Source organism: Microchirus variegatus (assembly GCF_963457635.1).
Source record: "Microchirus variegatus genome assembly, chromosome: 4".
Taxonomy (NCBI): Eukaryota; Metazoa; Chordata; class Actinopteri; order Pleuronectiformes; family Soleidae; genus Microchirus; species Microchirus variegatus.
The window spans coordinates 37,203,848-37,224,931 of record NC_139805.1 but is presented as its reverse complement, the minus strand read 5'-3'; the positions used below and the strand labels follow the sequence as shown (position 1 = coordinate 37,224,931).

General features: G+C 44.3%; 2 protein-coding genes across 2 annotated transcripts in view; both read right to left on the bottom strand.

The window, feature by feature from the left end:
- Positions 1–303: 303 nt before the first annotated feature.
- LOC310926240 (meprin A subunit beta-like) lies at positions 304–14,806 on the bottom strand (the record flags this gene model as incomplete). Its single annotated transcript, XM_083888338.1, has 14 exons — positions 304–384; positions 1,152–1,402; positions 2,299–2,475; positions 2,558–2,768; positions 3,523–3,779; positions 4,827–5,042; positions 5,122–5,271; positions 6,743–6,961; positions 7,087–7,265; positions 9,286–9,403; positions 9,487–9,565; positions 10,974–11,017; positions 11,105–11,155; positions 14,800–14,806. The coding sequence occupies 14 exons, from the start codon at positions 14,804–14,806 to the stop codon at positions 304–306; spliced, it is 2,040 nt and encodes a 679-aa protein (XP_083744464.1).
- A 1,462-nt stretch (positions 14,807–16,268) lies between these two features.
- Positions 16,269–21,084, bottom strand: part of LOC310926239 (calcium-activated potassium channel subunit beta-2-like) — a gene marked incomplete at its 3' end in the record, with an annotated part of 6,177 nt that continues 1,361 nt past the window's right edge. The window contains exons 2-4 of the mRNA XM_083888337.1: positions 19,172–19,342; positions 18,904–19,093; positions 16,269–16,529 (exon numbers count right to left, since the gene is read on the bottom strand). Of these exons, the coding sequence (XP_083744463.1) occupies positions 16,269–16,529; positions 18,904–19,093; positions 19,172–19,342 (622 nt within the window). The remainder of the gene's footprint in view (positions 16,530–18,903; positions 19,094–19,171; positions 19,343–21,084) is intronic.

Here is a 21,084-nt window from a genome sequence, read left to right as displayed (position 1 = left end):
GGTGAAATAGATCGCGATGATGGCGACACTGTTGTGTTTTAGCGTCTCGTAATAAAAATGATGCTTGACTCAAACTGAAACGTGTCTGATGTTTGTTTTTTTTACTTAAGTACTAATTTTAATATTTTTGTTTGTTTTTTTTAAGTTGTTGTATCAGGTATTATCATAACGTCAGTGCTGTGATCGCCCCCTACTGTGAGAACCAGTCACGCGTGGTCAGTGAGGAGATCAAGGGGTGTGGTCAGTGAGGACATCAGGGGGTGTGGTCAGTGAGGACATCAGGGCGTGTGGTCAGTGAGGACATCAGGGGGTGTGGTCAGTGAGGACATCGGGGGTGTGGTCAGTGAGGACATCAGGGGGCGTGGTCAGTGAGGACATCAGGGGCTGTTGTCAGTAAGGACATCAGGGTGTGGTCAGTGAGGACATCAGGGGGCGTGGTCAGTGAGGACATCAGGGGGCGTGGTCAGTGAGGACATCAGGGGGTGTGGTCAGTGAGGACATCAGGGCGTGGTCAGTGAGGACATCAGGGGGCGTGGTCAGTGAGGACATCAGGGCGTGGTCAATGAGGACATCAGGGTGTGGTCAGTGAGGACATCAGGGGGTGTGGTCAGTGAGGACATCAGGGGGTGTGGTCAGTGAGGACATCAGGGTGTGGTCAATGAGGACATCAGGGTGTGGTCAATGAGGACATCAGGGCGTGGTCAATGAGGACATCAGGGTGTGGTCAGTGAGGACATCAGGGCGTGGTCAGTGAGGACATCAGGGGGCGTGGTCAGAGGACATCAGGGTGTGGTCAATGAGGACATCAGGGTGTGGTCAGTGAGGACATCAGGGCGTGGTCAGTGAGGACATCAGGGCGTGGTCAGTGAGGACATCAGGGCGTGGTCAATGAGGACATCAGGGCGTGGTCAGAGGACAGGGTAAGCCCGTGGTTGGTCGCTCCTGGAAGGAAAAGGAAATAAGAGATGCATTCAATGACCGAGCACAGGTGAGTACGGTGGCTGTAAAGGTGAACTCGTACGATTTTGTGCAGTTTGTCAAAGAATCTGAACAAGTCTGTTTTATCATTATTATGTTAATGCAATATTCACTCACTCACTCACTCACACACTCACTCACTCTAACACTCACTCACACACACACACACTCACACTCCCTCCCTGGACTCCAGACTGGTACAGGACTTCCTGTCGTCTCGCCCTTGTCCTTCGCTCTGCAAGAACCAGCAGGGAAAGGGCAACCAACATGGCCGCCGCCACAGACACAGCCAGAGCTGTGATCACCGTGAGGTCACCGCCGGTTCTCCACCAAGAGTCCGGGTCTTGGTCCTGGTCCTGGTCCTGGTCCTGGTCGGCGGCCTTCATCACAGCTCGAGGCGGAGTTCCCAGCAGATGTGAAATATCTGAGGACAAATGGACGATCGTGATGTTTGTTACGGTAAACAAGGACAAAGTTTGGGTGCAAAACTCAAAATAGCCAACTTCCTGTCAAGTTGAGGCCATGGTTCTGATAGACTTTTTTGTTCGTCTCGGGCTAAAACATCTCCCCTCCAAGTTTTGGGAAATTCAGTGCAACTTAATTTTGGCTCTGTATTCACCTTAGGGGGCGCTATGGCGCACTTGACCAACGCAGGGTTTTAGGCAATATGCCAATATCGCATTTTCTGGTGAAAAAAAAACCAAACTAGTTTTTATGTACCCGCGCGATTGTTGCGAAACCAACACAAGACGATGGCTTCTCCTCTGCAGGGTAAAACCATTTTTAGGGTTTAAAAACTAATACAAGAATTTAAAACTCTAAAGTGGACTTGCGTACCCCCTCAAAAAAGAGGGGGTTCTGAGTAATAATAATAATTCGTACATATTGTTGTGTTTTTAATAAAACAGGACAAAGTTTGGGTGCAAAATTCAAAATAGCCAACTTCTGCTTGCTAACTCTTTACTGCTGTTAACTAAAACTTCACTTGCGCTTGCTAACTCTACTGCTTCTAACTAAAACTTCACTTGCGCTTGCTAACTCTACTGCTGCTAACTAAAACTTTACTTGCGCTTGCTAACTCTTTACTGCAGCTAACTAAAACTTCACTTGCGTTTGCTAACTCTTTACTGCTGCTAACTAAAACCAACGCAGGGGTTTAGGCAATATGCCAATAACGCATTTTCTGGCGAAAAAAAAAAAAAATCCCACGCGAGCCTCCGTGTGGTTGTTGCAGAACCAACACAAGACGATGGCTTCTCTTCGGGGCAAGACCATTATTAGGGTTCAAAAACGTGGCGAGGAAAAAGCGGACTCGCGTACCTTCCAGACTGAGGAGGAAGTAGGCGTCGTCCCCTTTGATGAACTTCCTGCTCCTCAGTCTGTCTTGTGTGATGAAGGAGCTCGTCCCCGTGCCTGGACCGCGGTGGTAGTAGCCGCCGTCGGACTCGGTCACTTTAGAGCCCACCTTCCTGGGATCGTCCCAGTAGAACTCGGTACCTGAAACGCAGGAGACGGATTAGACGAGTCCCCCCCCCACGTGACGAAAGCTCGGCCGACGCGTGGATCGCGGGGGACTCACCGTCGGAGGACATCTTGTCGGGGTCGGTGGTGACCATGCGGTGATTGTTCATGTGCTCCCTGATGTCGGACTGCTGGTCCATCAGGGCCATGGTCGCCTGTTGCCATGGACACGGCCACTTGAGCTTGTCGTCGTTGGGTCCCGAGGTCAAATGGAAGTAGAGGGCCACGGAACTTTGACGCTCACTTTTTCCATTCAGGTACACGCCCACCTTTTGAAGCAGAAGTCAGCGTGAGCTTCTTCTTCTTCTTCTTATGCTGATGATTTATTTCACTCTATGCTGTTGAACTAAAGGGATAGTTTGGGTTTTCTGAAGTTTGCTTGTATGGCGACGCTAACACTGGTCACCCTGGGTGACACACAGATGCTCTGCACTGAACTCATGATTTTAGCCACTTAAATGTAAACACACCAAAGCCCATAGAGAAAATCAGTGATTTTAGCTCACTGCTGCCTCGTGTGGTCACTTTGTGTCACTGAGGTCAATCTGAACGAAGCATTTTAAAAGCCGAATTCAGAAATTAAGACATTGTAAGTTAGTGATGGAGGCAGCAGTGGATCAACAACTCCTGTGAACTCCTGTGTCTCTGTGATGTTAAAATCACTGGTTTTCTCTATGGACTTTGGTGTGGGAGAGTGAGTGGTTTATAAACGTCAGTTTACACAAGGAAAAGTCTGTCTGACAGTGAAGATAAAGACGTGAACGTGTTGTTAAAAAAATATTTTGCAGACTGCAAATCATGTTTATGTTTTGAAATCACGTTTTTGGCGTCATGTGGCGCCACCTACCGCCGTCTACCAATCGTTGCAGTCAGTAGAGTCTCAGCTGCCGAGCAACCACGGGTTGCCAGTTACGTCAGAAACACGAAAACCCAAAAGACCTCTGTGTTTTGAATTTGAGTGCAGTAACCGTTTTTGGCCACATTCTTACATACGGCGCCTTTAATAAATAAAGAGCCGTTCACCTGGAAGGCGTAACCTGCCGGAGACACAAATCGGGGGCTGTACAGTTTTCGGCCCGGCGGCGTCGTGGCCAACAGGCCGGTGATGTTGCGGATGTGCCAGATGTGCTGAGGACACTTTGTGGACGACAGGTTAATGTCATCGAGGGAGAAGCCTCCCTTTGAATCGGCCGCCTGTTTCCGCGCTTCGAAGCGAACGCGGGTCGTCTTTGTCACGTTCAGGTCGACCATGTGCAGTTCCCACGACCCTGTTCCCCCTCCTGTTCCACAACAAACAAGAGAAGATGTTCATCAATATTTATCCAGGTCTCACATCATAGGTTTTTATTCCATTATAGCATGATAGCCCTAACACTATCTTTTATCAGTTAAAGGTGCCATATGTAAGAATGTGGCCAAAAACGGTTACTACATTCAAATTCAAAATACCGAGGTCTTTTTAAGTGAAGTTTTAGTTAGCAGCAGTAAAGAGTTAGCAAACGCAAGTAAAGTTTTAGTTAGCTGTATCAAAGAGTTAGCAAACGCAAGTGACGTTTTGGTTAGCTGTATTAAAGAGTTAGCAAACGCAAGTGAAGTTTTGGTTAGCTGTATTAAAGAGTTAGCAAACGCAAGGGAGGTTTTGGTTAGCTGTATTAAAGAGTTAGCAAACGCAAGTGAAGTTTTAGTTAGCAGCAGTAAAGAGTTAGCAAACACAAGTGACGTTTTAGTTAGCTGTATTAAAGAGTTAGCAAACGCAAGTGAAGTTTTGGTTAGCTGTATTAAAGAGTTAGCAAACGCAAGTGAAGTTTTAGTTAGCAGCAGTAAAGAGTTAGCAAACACAAGTGACGTTTTAGTTAGCTGTATTAAAGAGTTAGCAAACGCAAGTGAAGTTTTAGTTAGCAGCACTATAGAGTTAGCAAGCGCAAGTGAAGTTTTAGTTAGCAGCAGTAAAGAGTTAGCATGCGCAAGTGAAGGCTTAGTTAGCAGTCATGAAGCGTTAGCAAACACAAGTGAAGTTTTAGTTAACAGCAGTAAAGAGTTAGCAAACGCAAGTGAAACTCTACTGACTGCAATGATTGGTAGACGGCGGTAGGTGGCGCCACATGACGCCAAAACTTAAACATGATTTGCAGTCTGCAAAATATTTTTTTTAATGCAAATATTTTGTCTGTACTGTTGTTGTTGGTGAGTTCAGTTTGTTACGAACATTATTCCTGAGTATCTGTGACATATTAGGAGGATTTTATGGCCTTTAGTTGCTTAACATTTATTACATAATGCACCTTTAACTTGTAAAACCCAGCAACAGATGGTCTTTCGTACGTTACCTGTGATGTTCTTCAACGACACGTTTCCGATGGAGCCGCCGCCCTCGTCGAACTCCGCCGCGCGAACGTCGAGAACGTCAGCGGCTGCCGCCGTGTTGTGGAGGAAGAACTGCAGACACTGAAATCCAGGTCTGGGTTTAAGCCGGCGAGTGCTGAGGATCGCCACATCACCGCGGACCGCAGAGGCCGCGCTGAAGTGCATGAAGTGGCCTTCACCTGCAAAAACAGCCCAAAAACAGCCGTGAACGTCACCATCATCTGAAAGAGTGTCAGGTGATGGTGGACTGTGACTCACCTGGGCATCGTCCCATGTTGGTGACGTCAGTCTGAGGACCCCCGCTCACAGAAGTGTGGCGTTCCCACTGTGCGATGGTCGGTACTTGAATCATCCCGCAGATGTTCTCCTCCTCAAAGTCGCAGCTTTCCACAAAAGTGGACGACCGAGCTGTCGAGAGAGTTAAGTTTACGCAGAGTGCATGGGTTCAAGATCTCGTGCCGCAGCTACTTCCATTGTTATCAGACTGAAGTTATATTTATAATCTCCAAAACTGCAACCATTAGCATGTTTGTATTCGTTAGCAGTGGTGAAGCGTTAGCAAACGCAAGTGAAGTTTTAGTTAGCAGCAGTAAAGAGCTAGCAAGCACAAGTGAAGTTTTAGTTAGCAGTCATGAAGCGTTAGCAAGCACAAGTGAAGTTTTAGTTAGTTATTAAGATAAGCAAGCACAAGTGAAGGTTTAGTTAGCAGTCGTAAAGCGTTAGCAAACACAAGTGAAGTTTTGGTTAGCTGTAAAGACTTAGCAAGCACAAGTGAAGGTTTAGTTGGCAGTAGTAAAGCGTTAGCAAACACAAGTGAAGTTTTGGTTAGCTGTATTAAAGAGTTAGCAAACGCAAGTGAAGTTTTAGTTAGCAGCAGTAAAGGGTTAGCAAACACAAGTGAAGTTTTAGTTAGCATCAGTAAAGAGTTAGCAAACGCAAGTTAAGTTTTAGTTAGCAGCAGTAAAGAGTTAGCAAGCGCAAGTGAAGTTTTAGTTAGCAGTCATGAAGCGTTAGCAAGCACAGGTAAAGTTTTAGTTAGTTATGAAGACCAAGCAAGCGCAAGTGAGGGTTTAGTTAGCAGTCGTAAAGCGTTAGTTTTGGTTAGCTGTATTAAAGAGTTGGCAAACGCAAGTGAAGTTTTGGTTAGCTGTATTAAAGAGTTAGCAAACACAAGTGAAGTTTTAGTTAGCAGCAGTAAAGAGTTAGGAAACGCAAGTTAATTTTTAGTTAGCAGCAGTAAAGAGTTAGCAAATGCAAGTGATGTTTTAGTTAGCAGTCGTAAAAAGTTAGCAAACACAAGTGAAGATTTAGCTAGCAGTGGTAAAGCGTTAGCAAACACAAGTGAAGTTTTAGTTAGCATCAGTAAAGAGTTAGCAAACGCAAGTGAAGTTTTAGTAAGCAGCAATAAAGAGTAAGCTAGCACAAGTGAAGTTTTAGTAAGCAGCAGTAAAGAGTAAGCAAACGCAAGTGAAGTTGTAGTTAGCAGCAGTTAAGAGTTAGCAAACGCAAGTGAAGTTGTAGTTAGCAGCGGTAAAGAGTTAGCAAACACAAGTGAAGTTTTAGTTAGCAGTCATGAAGCGTTAGCAAACACAAGTGAAGTTTTAGTTAGCAGTGGTAAAGCGTTAGCAAGCACATGTGATGTTTTTGTTAGCAAGCACAAGTGAAGTTTTAGTTAGCAGCCGTAAAGCGTTAGCAAACACAAGTGACGTTTTAGTTAGCAGTAGTGATGTGTTAACTAGCACCAATAACATTTAGATTGCTAGTAGTGAAGTGTTAACTAGCACTAATAAAGTTTATTTTAATAGTAGTGAAGCATTAACTAGCACCAGTGAAGTTTTAGCTAGCAGAATGCTATCAGACGTCCGGTCGTCCTTCTTACTGCAGTTGTAGAGACAGTTGAGTTTGGTGAGGTCACTTTGGCTGAATCCCATCCTCTGACCGATCACACTGGTGAATCGTGGGATCTTGGTGACGATGGTCGGCTCAGAGGCGACGCTGAAGGACGTCTTACTGTAGTGCATCAGGGAGTCGTAGTCGTAGGCCACGCCCAGATCGCTGGACACGCTGTCGTCGCGTATCTTGAAGTTGTGCTCTTTGCCTGAGGGAGGAGCAAAGACGACGGTTTTCTGGTAAGTTTGTCAAACTTTTAACTCGTCAAATTTGAACTGAGACTAATTTAAGCTGCCAAAATACAGCGCTAACATCCGACGCCGCCATGTTTACCAGGTTCAACGCGATCCCACACGATGTCGACGTAATCGTCGCGGTCGGCCCTGGACTGCTCGTGCCAGAATCCCAGCGCGTGCAGGAATTCGTGCGCGACGGTTCCCAGACGATCGCAGTTTCTGCCGATGGACAGTCGCTGCTTTCCCACGCGCTGGTTCCCCACGGAGGAGAAGCATCTGTGGGGGAGGAGACAACGGTTTAAGAAGGTGCCTTGTGATTGGTCAACGTTTTTAGGTTTCGCGTTTTTTTTTAGAAACCGCTAACCGATAATCGTAGCGTAAAATCTTTCCAACAATCGTAGCGTAAAATATTTCCACTAATTGTAGCGTAAAATCTGCAAAGACTTTCCGATAATTGTTGAGTAAAATCTTTCCGATAATCGTAGCGTAAAATCTGGAAAGGCTTTCCGATAATTGTTGAGTAAAATCTTTCCAATAATGGTCAAGTAAAATCTTTCCGATAATCATAGCTTAAAATCTTTCCATAATAGTAGTGTAAAATACTTCCGATAATCGTAGCGTAAAATCTTTCCGATAAACGTAGCGTAAAATCTTTCCGATAAACGTAGCGTAAAATCTTTCCACTAACCGTAGCGCAAAATCTGGAAAGATTTTCCGTTAATCGTAGCGCAAAATCTGGAAAGACTTTCCGATAATCTAAAATCTTTCTAATGATCGTTGCGTAAAATCTTTCCAATTATGGTAAAGTAAAATCTTTCCAAAACTCGTATCGTAAAATCTTTCCAATAATTGTAAAGTTAAAACATTCCGATAATCGAAGTGTAAAATCTTTACAATAATCGTAGCGCAAAATCTGGAAAGACTTTCCGATAATCGTAGTGTAAAAAATCTTTCCGATAATCGTAGTGTAAAATCTGGAAAGACTTTCCGTTAATCGTAGTGTAAAATCTCTCCGATAATCGTGGCGTAAAAAATCTGGAAGACTCTCGATAATCATAGCATAAAATCTTTCCAATAAACATAGCGTAAAAAATCTTTCCACTAATCGTAGCGCAAAATCTGGAAAGACTTTCCGTTAACCGTAGCGTAAAATCTCTCCGATAATCGTGGCGTTAAAAAATCTGGAAAGATTTTCCGATAATCATAGCGTAAAATCTTTCCACTAATTGTAGTGTAAAATCTGGAAAGGCTTTCCGATAATTGTAGCGTAAAATCTTTCCGATAAACATAGCGTAAAATCTTTCCACTAATTGTAGTGCAAAATCTGGAAATACTTTCCATTAACCGTATCGCAAAATCTTTCCGATAATTGTGGCGTAAAATCTGGAAAGAGTTTCCGATAATCGTAGTGTAAAATCTGGAAAGACTTTCCGTTAATCGTAACGTTAATTCTTTCCATTAACCGTAGCGCAAAATCTTTCCACTAATTGTAGCGCAAAATCTGGAAAGACTTTCCGTTAACCGTATCGTAAAATCTTTCCGATAATTGTGACGTAAAATCTGGAAAGGCTTTCTGATAATCATAGCGTAAAATCTTTCCGATAATCATATTGAAAATCTTTCCACTAATCTTATAGCAAAATCTGGAAAGGCTTTCCAATAATCGTAGCGTAAAATCTGGAAAGACTTTCTGATAATCATAGCGTAAAATCTTTCCGATAATCATATTGAAAATCTTTCCACTAATCTTATCGCAAAATCTGGAAAGACTTTCCGATAATCGTTGCGTAAAATCTTTCCAATAATCTTTGCGTAAAATCTTTCCAAAAATGGTAAAGTAAAATACTTCCGATAATTGCAGCCTAAATTCTGGAGAGACTTTCCGATAATCGTAAAGTAAAATCTTTACAATAATGGTAAAGTAAAAACTTTACGATAGTCAAAGTGTAAAATCTTTACAATAATCGTAGCGTATAATCTGGAAAGACTTTCCGATTATCGTGGCGTAAAATTTTTCCGATAACTGCGGCTAAAGTCTTTCCGATAATCGTGGTGTAAAATTTTTCCGATAATTGTGGCTAAAGTCTTTCCGATAATCATAGCGTAAAATCTTTCTGGAGAGCCTAGAGGAGATCCGGTGATGGTCAGAAATGAGGTCAATTCCATCCCCTGACTTGTACCGTTTAGCTCTGGTACACTGAGGTAAACGTGCTATAGAATGGAACGTTGGTGATGTTGGTTCTGTTCCTCATGGAAACACCAAACGTTCTGCGTAAACACGTGAATCCCGACTCACCCGTCGCCTTTGAACACAGCGATGTAGTTCTTCTCTCCGCTCCATGGTTTGAAGGTGATACAGGTCTTCAGTCTGTACTGGTCAAACGCCTTCAGGATCACACCCTTAGCATTCATGTCTGTTACAGAAGGACACGCAAGCAAGGGTTTCCGATAAACGCTGCTAATTTATGCTAAAAGACAAAGAGAGAGAGTGTCTTACCCAGACTGTCCTCCAGGTGATAGGGAACGGTTGTTGGCCAGCGATACTCCTGTCCTAAAATTGAGTTTCTGTCGAATGTCTAAGAATGAAGAAAACAAAACTCTTTCCATAGTAGTAAAGTAAAATCTCTCCGATAATCTTACTGTAAAATCTTTACAATAATCGTAGCGTAAAATCTTTATCGTAGCGTAAAATCTTTATCGTAGCGTAAAATATTTCCGATAATCGTTAAGTAAAATCTTTCCAATAATCGTAAAGTAAAATCTTTCCGAAAATCGAAGCGTAAAATCTTTCCAATAATGGTAAAGTAAAATCTTTCCGATAATCGTAGCGTAAAATCTTTCCGATAATTGTACTGTAAAATCTTTCCAATAATCGTAAAGTAAAATCTTTCCGATAATCGTACCGTAAAATCTTTCCGATAATCGTACCGTAAAATCTGCAAAGACTTTCCGATAATCGTACTGTATAATCTTCCCAATAATCGTAAAGTAAAATCTGCAAAGACTTTCCGATAATCGTAAAGTAAAATCTTTCCGGAAATAGAAGCGTAAAATCTTTCCAATAATGGTAAAGTAAAATCTTTCCGATAATCGTAGCGTAAAATCTTTCCGATAATTGTACTGTAAAATCTTTCCAATAATCGTAAAGTAAAATCTTTCCGATAATCGTACCGTAAAATCTTTCCGATAATCGTACCGTAAAATCTGCAAAGACTTTCCGATAATCGTACTGTATAATCTTTCCAATAATCGTAAAGTAAAATCTGCAAAGACTTTCCGATAATCGTAAAGTAAAATCTTTCCGGAAATAGAAGCGTAAAATCTTTCCAATAATGGTAAAGTAAAATCTTTCCGATAATCGTAGCGTAAAATCTTTCCGATAATTGTACTGTAAAATCTTTCCAATAATCGTAAAGTAAAATCTTTCCGATAATCGTACCGTAAAATCTTTCCGATAATCGTACCGTAAAATCTGCAAAGACTTTCCGATAATCGTACTGTATAATCTTTCCAATAATCGTAAAGTAAAATCTGCAAAGACTTTCCGATAATCGTAAAGTAAAATCTTTCCGGAAATAGAAGCGTAAAATCTTTCCAATAATGGTAAAGTAAAATCTTTCCGATAATCGTAGCGTAAAATCTTTCCGATAATCGTAAAGTAAAATCTTTCCGATAATAGTAAAGTAAAATCTTTCCAATAATCGTAACGTAAAATCTTTCCGATAATCGTAGTGTAAAATCTGCAAAGACTTTCCGATAATCGTAGTGTAAAATCTTTCCATAATGTTAAAGTAAAATATTTCCGATAATCATAGCGTAAAATATTTCCGATAATGGTAAAGTAAAATCTTCTAAACAACAGCCGTCATACACAACACAGCTGCTGTTCATTGTACCGCGCAGCTCCAAGTTTACTGCATGAGTCGCAGAAGTTTGAATCTATGGTTCGTGTGACAGACGCTACGTACACACTGTGTAACTTACTTCATCCTGCTCGATATCGCCCTCCAGCAGGTCCAAACCCGCCGCTGCAATGGAGAAATAACAAATAGCAAAACACAGTAAACGATAATAAAAAATACAAATTCTAAATGAATTGAAAAGCGTCTTCAAACCTGCGTTGATGTTGTCAAAGTCCCAGTCGTGGCCTTCGTCGACGTCGACCTCTGCAGACGAACAACGAGATCACGTTAAATAACACGAAACACGCAAAACCAGCGTCTGTAGAAATGATCATGTGACTCACCTGTTTCACCTGTTAGCTTAGCTGCTGCCTGTAAAACACATTCATTCATTCACAACAATGACTTTGTTCTTATGAATGTCTTAAAATGTCCTCACTTTATATAAATGTCCGTACTTCCTAGTAATGTCCTCACCTTCTGAAAATGTCCTCACCTTATTAAAAATGTCCTCACTTTTTGAAAATGTCTGAAAATGTCCTCACTTTATATAAATGTCCTTACTTCCTAATAATGTCCTCACCTAATTAAAAATGTCCTCACTTCCTAGAAATGTCCTCACTTTCTGGAAATGTCCTCACTTTTTGAAAATGTCTGAAAATGTCCTCACTTTCTGTAAATGTCCGTACTTCCTAGTAATGTCCTCACCTTCTGAAAATGTCCTCACCTTATTAAAAATGTCCTCACTTCCTGGAAATGTCATCACTTTCTGGAAATGTCCTCACTTTTTGAAAATTTCTGAAAATGTCCTCACTTTATATAAATGTCCTCACTTCCTAATAATGTCCTCACCTTATTAAAAATGTCCTCACTTCCTAGAAATTTCCTCACTTCCTAGAAATGTCCTCACTTTCTGGAAATGTCCTCACTTTTTGAAAATGTCTGAAAATGTCCTCACTTTCTGGAAATGTCCTCACTCTTTGAAAATGTCTGAAAATGTCCTCACTTTCTGGAAATGTCCTCAATTCCTAATAATGTCCTCACCTTATTAAAAATGTCCTCACTTTCCGTAAATGTCCTCACTTCCTAGTAATGTCCTCACTTTATTAAAAATGTCCTCACTTCCTAGAAATGTCCTCACCTTATTAAAAATGTCCTCACTTTCTGTAAATGTCCTCACTTCCTAGAAATGTCCTCACTTTCTCTAAATGTCCCCACCTTCTGAAAAAGTCCTCACTTCCTAAAAATGTCCTCACTTTTTGAAAATGTCCTTATTTCTAAAAAATGTCCTCACCTTATTAAAAATGTCCTCACTTCTTAATAATGTCCTCACCTTATTGAAAATGTCCTCACTTTCCGTAAATGTCCTCACTTCCTAGTAATGTCCTCACCTTATTAAAAATGTCCATACTTTCTCTAAGTGTACTCACCTTCTGAAAATGTCCTAATTTTCTGAAAATGTCCTCACCTTCTGAAAATGTCCTCACTTTCTGAAAATGTCCTCACTTTATATAAATGTCCTCACTTCCTAATCATGTCCTCACCTTATTAAAAATGTCCTCACTTCCTAATCATGTCCTCACCTTATTAAAAATGTCCTCACTTCCTAGAAATGTCCTCACCTTCTGGAAATGTCCTCACCTCCTGAAAATGTCCTCACTTCCTAGAAATGTCCTCACCTTCTGGAAATGTCCTCATTTTTTGAAAATGTCTGAAAATGTCCTCACCTTATAAAAATGTCCTCACTTTATATAAATGTCCTCACTTCCTAATAATGTCCTCACCTTATTAAAAATGTCCTCACTTTCCGTAAATGTCCTCACTTCCTAGTAATGTCCTCACTTTATTAAAAATGTCCTCACTTCCTAGAAATGTCCTCACCTTATTAAAAATGTCCTCACTTTCTGTAAATGTCCTCACTTCCTAGAAATGTCCTCACTTTCTCTAAATGTCCCCACCTTCTGAAAAAGTCCTCACTTCCTAAAAATGTCCTCACTTTTTGAAAATGTCCTTATTTCTAAAAAATGTCCTCACCTTATTAAAAATGTCCTCACTTCTTAATAATGTCCTCACCTTATTGAAAATGTCCTCACTTTCCGTAAATGTCCTCACTTCCTAGTAATGTCCTCACCTTATTAAAAATGTCCATACTTTCTCTAAGTGTACTCACCTTCTGAAAATGTCCTAATTTTCTGAAAATGTCCTCACCTTCTGAAAATGTCCTCACTTTCTGAAAATGTCCTCACTTTATATAAATGTCCTCACTTCCTAATCATGTCCTCACCTTATTAAAAATGTCCTCACTTCCTAGAAATGTCCTCACCTTCTGGAAATGTCCTCACCTCCTGAAAATGTCCTCACTTCCTAGAAATGTCCTCACCTTCTGGAAATGTCCTCATTTTTTGAAAATGTCTGAAAATGTCCTCACCTTATAAAAATGTCCTCACTTTATATAAATGTCCTCACTTCCTAATAATGTCCTCACCTTATTAAAAATGTCCTCCCTTTCTAGAAATGTCCGCACCTTCTGAAAATGTCCTCACCTTTTAAAAAAGTCCTCACTTCCTAATAATGTCCTCACCTTATTAAAAATGTCCTCACTTTCTAGAAATGTCCTCACCTTCTGAAAATGTCCTCACTTTTTGAAAATGTCTGAAAATGTCCTCACTTACTGGAAATGTCCTTATTTCTAAAAATGTCCTCACCTTATTAAAAATGTCCTCACTTTCTAGAAATGTCCCCACCTTCTGAAAATGTCCTCACTTTCCGTAAATGTCCTCTTTCTGAAAATGTTCTCACTTTTTAAAAATATCCTCACTTTTTAAAAAAATGTCCTTATTTATAAAAATGTCCCACCTTGTCCTCACTTTCTGAACACTTTGCGGTAACAATATCAGGACATATATTGTTTGTGGATCTTCAGCCTAAATAAATCTATAAAAACGATAAAGCTGATAATAATAAATAATAATAATAAAATAAATAATAATAAATAATAATAATAAAATAAATAATAATAAATAATAATACTCACAGAAGCAAAGAGCAGGAGCAGTAAACCCTGAAGTAACTTCATCATCATCATCATCATGGTCTCAGCTCCTCTCACTGATTCTGATGCTAACGTCGCTGCTAACGTCGTTGCTAACGTCGCTGCTAACGTCACGTTTACGACTCGGCGCGTTAAAAAAACTCGGGAAAGTCTTAACTCAAACGTTCAATAACGCCAACAAACGCGCGGTCTTTGTCCGAGCGGACACTAAACGCCACACGAAGTCGCCGTGAAAACGTTAAGAAGCGAACGTGTTCCCGCTGTAATCTCTCTGTTGTGTTTTCACTTGGATCAAGGTCCAGAGTTTAGTCCATTAGTCTGAGTATAATAGAGATTATAACCCAGGTTAGAGATTACAGTCATATCAGTTATGGGTGAATATTTAACCTTCAGGGCTCCAGGCCACACGAGGATCTGCACGTATCCTTGATTTACCTTTTACCAGAAACCTTCACCGACGGTTCCTTATCAAGAGTCTCTCAGAGTCTCTTTAACGTTCTAAAGTGTGAAGAACCTGGTGTTTCAGTCCAGCGCATCATGAAGATCCAGTCGTGCCGTGAAAAAGACGTTTATTAGTCATTCGTTTACCAAAGATAAACAATCGTTCTCGTAAAGAGCGAATAGTTAAAATGTGATAAATACGGTCAAAGCTGTGAGAACCTCAATGATTTATATAGAAAACTGTGGAAAACAAGTTCAGACCAAGTTTGGTGGAAAATGGTTTGGCAGATTTCGCATAATTCTCCTGACGCCATCCAACCACGCATCCAACCAACCATCCAGTCGTCCATCCAACCATCCAGTCATCCAACCAACCAATCATCAAGCCATCTAACCAGACATCCAACAGACTAACCAGTCATCCAACCGACCAACCAATCATCAAAGCAACCAACCATCCAGTCATCCAACTAACCAACCAATCATCCAACCAACCAACCAGGCATCCAACCAGGCATCCAAACCAACCAATCATCAAAGCAACCAACCATCCAGTCATCCAACCAACCAATCATCAAGCCAATCAACCAGTCATCCAACCAACCAATTAACCAATTGATCATCCAACCAACCATCAGTAATCTAACCAACCAACCAGTCATCCAACCATCCAGTCTTCCAACCAACCAATCCACTAACTAACCACCCAGTCATCCAACCAACCAATCATCAAACCAACCACCCAGTCATCCATCCAACCAACCAACCAGTCATCAAACCAACCAACCAACCAGTCATCCAATCACCCAACCATCCAACCAACCATCCAGTCATCCAACCAACCAACCAGTCATCCAATCATCCAATCACCCAACCAGTCATCCATCCAACCAACAATCCAGTCATCCAACCAACCAATCCACTAACCAACCACCCAGTCATCCATCCAACCAACCAACCAGTCATCAAACCAACCAACCAGTCATCCAATCACCCAACCATCCAACCAACCATCCAGTCATCCAACCAACCAACCAGTCATCCAATCATCCAATCACCCAACCATCCAACCAACCATCCAGTCATCTAGCTAACCAGTCATAACCAACTAACAACCAATCATCCAACCAACCTGTCATCCAACCAACTTACTAGTCATCCAACCAACCAACAAACCAATCAATCATCCAACCAACCATCCAGTCATCTGACCCATCAGTCATCCAATCAACCAACCATCCAACCAATCAACCATCCAGTCATCCAACCAACCAACTAACCAACCAGTCATTACCAACTAACAACCAATCATCCAACTAACCTGTCATCCAACCAACTAACTAGTCATCCAACCAACCAATTAACCAATCGATCATCCAACTAACCATCAGTAATCCAACCAACTAACCAGTCATCCAACCAACCAATCGATCATCCAACCAACCATCAGTAATCCAACCAACTAACCAGTCATCCAACCAACCAATAACCAATCGATCATCCAACCAACCAATTATTCCACCCCCTAAACCACCTTCAAGTCAGCTGATGCACCAACCAGCCAACAAACTAACCATCCATCCATCCATCACCCAACCAATCGATCCAATTAGCCAACCATTAATGCATCCAACCGTCCATTCAACAAACCAATCAAAGAACCGACCAACAAACCAGAGACAGGTGAAAACAAACCACCCTGGCAGAGATAATCCTAATCTTACAGAGTTTCAGACGTGAAACCGTCACGAGTTTATCTTCAGATCTGGATCCTCTTTGATCTCTGAGGCCTCACAGTCAGAGAGAGACCACGTCTGTCGTCCATGTCGTCTTTAAAACCCTTTTCACGTCCTAAAGCGGCCGGTTCTAAAGCAGCCGGTTCCCTCACACGTGATGGAACATGCACTGGGTTATCTTCACCAGGGCGATGATGAAAACCCCCCCCATCAGGGTGCAGGTCGGCCAGAGCAGGGCGTGGAAGACGGTGACCGGGCCGTAGACCCGGGTCAGGATGGCGCAGTCCGTCTTGTCGGTCGGGTCCACGAAGCAGTCGACGGTTCTCTGAGAACTCAGACGATCAGAGATGTTCTGGACGACGGCGTGTGCAACGGAATAGTCTTTACTGCACTTTGGGATGTAGAAGCACTGAAGCAGAAAGAGGGAAAACAGAGTTCACGTCATGTGTAGATGTTGGACCCCGGCATAAGGAGTGTTCTGGACTTTTGGAGCATACCAAACCGATTGTATCCACGAGTGACTCAGGAGCTAGTAGCATGCTAGCTCCTTCTGCGTACAGTACTCTTGAGAGTCACTTGTGATCTCTTGCTAACCGTTGACTCAGGGAGCTCATGTCATATCCAAATGGATGGTCGTTTGACCATGAACGCCTCGTTTGACCATGAACACCTCATTTGACCCCATACGCCTCATTTGACCCCAAACGCCTCATTTGACCCCAAACGTCTCGTTTGACCCCGAACGCCTCATTTGACCCTGAAAGCCTCATTTGATGCCGAACGCCTTATTTGACCCTGAACGCCTCATTTGACCCTTAAAGCCTCATTTGACCCTGAACGCCTCACTTGACCCTGAAAGCCTCATTTGACCATGAACGCCTCGTTTGATCCCGAATGTCTCATTTGACCACAAACACCTCATTTGACCCTGAACGCCTCACTCGACCCTGAATGCCTCATTTGACCCCAAATGCCTCACTTGACCCCGAACGCCTCACTTGACCCCGAACGCCTCACTTGACCCCGAACGCCTCATTTGACCATGAACGCCTCATTTGACCATGAACGCCTCATTTGACCATGAACGCCTCATTTGACCCCAAATGCCTCATTTGACCATGAACGCCTCATTTGACCATGAACGCCTCATTTGACCCTGAAAGCCTCGTTTGACCCCGAACGCCCCGTTTGACCCCGAACGCCTCGTTTGACCTCGAGCACCACGTTTGACCCCCGAAAGCCTGATTTGACCATGAACGCCTCATTTGACCCTGAAAGTATCATTTGACCATGAACGCCTCGTTTGACCCCGAACACCTCGTTTGACCCCGAACGCATCATTTGACCCCGAACGCCTCATTTGACCCTGAAAGCCTCATTTGACCATGAACGCCTCACTTGACCCCAAACGCCTCACCTGACCCCAAACGCCTCACTTGACCCCGAACGCCTCATTTGACCCTGAAAGCATCATTTGACCCCGAACGCCTCGTTTGACTATGAACGCCTCGTTTGACCATCAACGCCTCACTTGACACCAAACGCCTCACTTGACCGGAACGCCTCATTTGATCCTGAACGCCTCACTTGACCATGAACGCCTCACTTGACCATGAACGCCTCATTTGACCCCGAACGCCTCATGATTTTTATTGCCGTCGCTCTGTACGCACTGTACGTCTGAGGACAGAGCTGTTTTGAAGTGTCAGGGCTGAAGATACCTCAGACCCTGAACGCCTCGTTTGGCCCTGAATGGTGCTGTTAAATTTGATCAACACCTGAATTCTGTGATTAGGAAAAGCTTTTCTCAACTTAGACTTTTAGCAACGATGTCTAGATGAGGTAAAACACGCTTTTATCACCTCCCTGTACAATGGCGTCATTGATGCATCGTCTGCAGAACGCTGCAGCGTGCCTCTTTTATGTTTTTATGATTTCTATTTATATCGGTTTTTATTGCCGTGAGTTCTGTACGCGCTGTACGTCTGAGGACAGAGCTGTTTTTAAATGTCAGGGCCGGAGTTACCTCAGACCCTGAACGCCTCGTTTGACCATGAACGCCTCGTTTGACTGAGAACGCCTCGTTTGACCCCAAACGCCTCACTTGACCCCAAACGCCTCATTTGACCCCAAGCGCCTCGTTTGACCCCGAATGCCTCCCTTGACCCTGAATGCCTCATTTGACCCCGAACGCCTCACTTGACCCCGAATGTCTCACTTGACCCCGAACGCCTCATTTGACCCCGAATGCCTCGTTTGACCCCGAACGCCTCACTTGACCCTGAATGCCTCATTTGACCCCAAACGCCTCACTTGACCACGAACGCCTCATTTGACCATGAACTCCTCATTTGACCCCGACGCCTCACTTATCCCCAAACGCCTCACTTGACCCCAAACCCCTCATTTGACCCTGAAAGCCTCATTTGACCATGAACGCCTCATTTGACCAAGAACGCCTCCTTTGACCGAGAACGCCTCTTTGACCCTGAACGCCCCACTTGACCCCGAACGCCTCGTTTGACCCCGAATGCCTTGTTTGACCCCGAATGCCTCGTTTGACCCTGAATGCCTCATTTGACCCCGAACGCCTCACTTGACCCCAAACGCCTCATTTGTCCATGAACGCCTCATTTCACCGAGAACGCCTCGTTTGACCGAAAACACCTCGTTTGACTCTGAACACCTCACAGACCCTGAATGCCTCATTTGACCCCAAACGCCTCATTTGACCATGAACTGTTTTTTTTTAAGCTGTTTTTGAATATCAGGGCTGGAGTTACCTCAGAGTTGCTCTCCTGCGTCTCCTCGTTGTGCAGCAGTCGCAGCAACTTCCCCGCGACGCTGACGTAGACCCGGAGACACGGGTAACGCGACGTCTCCCAGCACTCTGCGCCGCAGCTGTACGAACAGTTCACGTCCGACACCACGCTGGAGTTCAGGACGGCGCAGCTGGCCGCGTCCGTCCACACGCTGCGGGGAAAAACAGAGCAGAGGAACTCGAGCACAACAGCTCTGGTGTTTTCCTGCCGACGCGGCGGCGTTTGTTACCTGTCGGAGTAGGAGCGCAGGACGGTGATGCCCACGATGAAGTACATCATGGCAGAGAAGACGATCATGACGACGCCCAGAAGCACGGCTCTGTCCTCGCCTGCTGTCAGAGCCGTCACCCTCTTCTTCCTGTCCACGGTCTCCAACTCACAGATCCTGCGGTAAAAGGTTCTGAAAAGAAAGATGCGCCTCGATCAGGTTTCTGTCGTTTCTGAAAGCCACAACGCTGGACGCCTCGCTTGACCCTGAACGCCTCGTTTGACCAAGAACGCCTCACTTGACCCCGAACGCCTCATTTGACCCTGAAACCTCATTTGACCCTGAACGCCTCACTTGACCCTGAACGCCTCGTTTGACAGAGAACGCCTCACTTGACCCCGAACGCCTCATTTGACCCTGAAACCTCATTTGACCTTGAACGCCTCACTTGACCCCGAACGCCTCATTTGACCATGAATGCCTCGTTTAAACAAGAGCACCTCGTTTGACCCTGAACGCCTCACTTGACCCTGAACGTCTCACCTGACCCTGAATGCCTCACATGACCCTGAATGCCTCACTTGACCCCGAACACCTCCTTTGACCCCGAACGCCTCATTTGACCATGAACGCCTCATTTGACCCTCAACGCCTCGTGACCCTGAATGCCTTATGTGACCCTGAACACCTCACTTAAATCTGAACCCCTCACTTAACCCTGAACACCTCATCTGACCCTAAACACCTCATGTGACCCTGAGCGCCTCATTTGACCCTGAATGCCTCACGTGACCCTGAATGCCTCACTTGACCCCGAACGCCTCCTTTGACCCCGAACGCCTCATTTGACCCTGAATGCCTCACTTGACCCTGAAAGCCTCATTTGACCATGAACGCCTCACTTGACCCCGAACGCCTCATATGACCCTGAATGCCTCACTTGACCCCGAACGCCTCCTTTGACCCCAAATGCCTCACTTGAACCTGAACGCCTCGCGTGACCCTGAACGCCTCGTGTGACCCTGAACGCCACGCGTGACCCTGAATACCTCACGTAACCCTGAACGCCTCATGTGACCCCGAATTCCTCGACCCCAAACGCCTCACTTGACCCTGAACGCCTCACTTGACCCTGAATGCCTCACGTGACCCTGAATGCCTCACTTGACCCTGAATGCCTCATTTGGCCCTGAACGCCTCACGTGACCATGAACGCCACACTTGACCCTGAATGCCTCACTTGACCCTGAACGCCTCATGTGACCCTAAACCCCTCATGTGACTCTGAACGCCTCATTTGACCCCAAACGCCTCACTTGACCCTGAACGCCTCATTTGACCCTGAACGCCTCACTTGACACCGAACGTCTCATTTGACCCCGACCGCCTCATGTGACCGTGAACGCCTCACTTGACCCTGAACGCCTCATTTGACCCTGAACGCCTCACTTGACACCGAACGCCTCATTTGACCCCAAATGCCTCACTTGACCCTGAACGCCTCACTTGACCCTGAACGCCTCACGTGACCCTGAATACCTCATGTGACCCTGAACGCCTCACGTGTCCCTGAACGCCTCACTTGACCCTGAACGCCTCATTTGACCCCGAACATCTCATTTGACCCCGAAACGCCTCACTTGACCCTAAACGCCTCACGTGACCCTGAATGCCTCATGTGGCTCTGAATGCCTCATGTGACCCTGAACGCCTCATTTGACCCTGAATGCCTCACGTGACCCTGAATGCCTCATGTGACCCTGAACGCCTCACATGACCCTGAACGCCTCATTTGACAACGAACGCCTCATTTGACCATGAATGCCTCACGTGTCCCTGAACACCTCACGTGACCCTGAACGCCTCATTTGACCACGTACGCCTCATTCGACCACGAACGTTCCATTTGACCATGAACGCCTCATGTGTCCCTG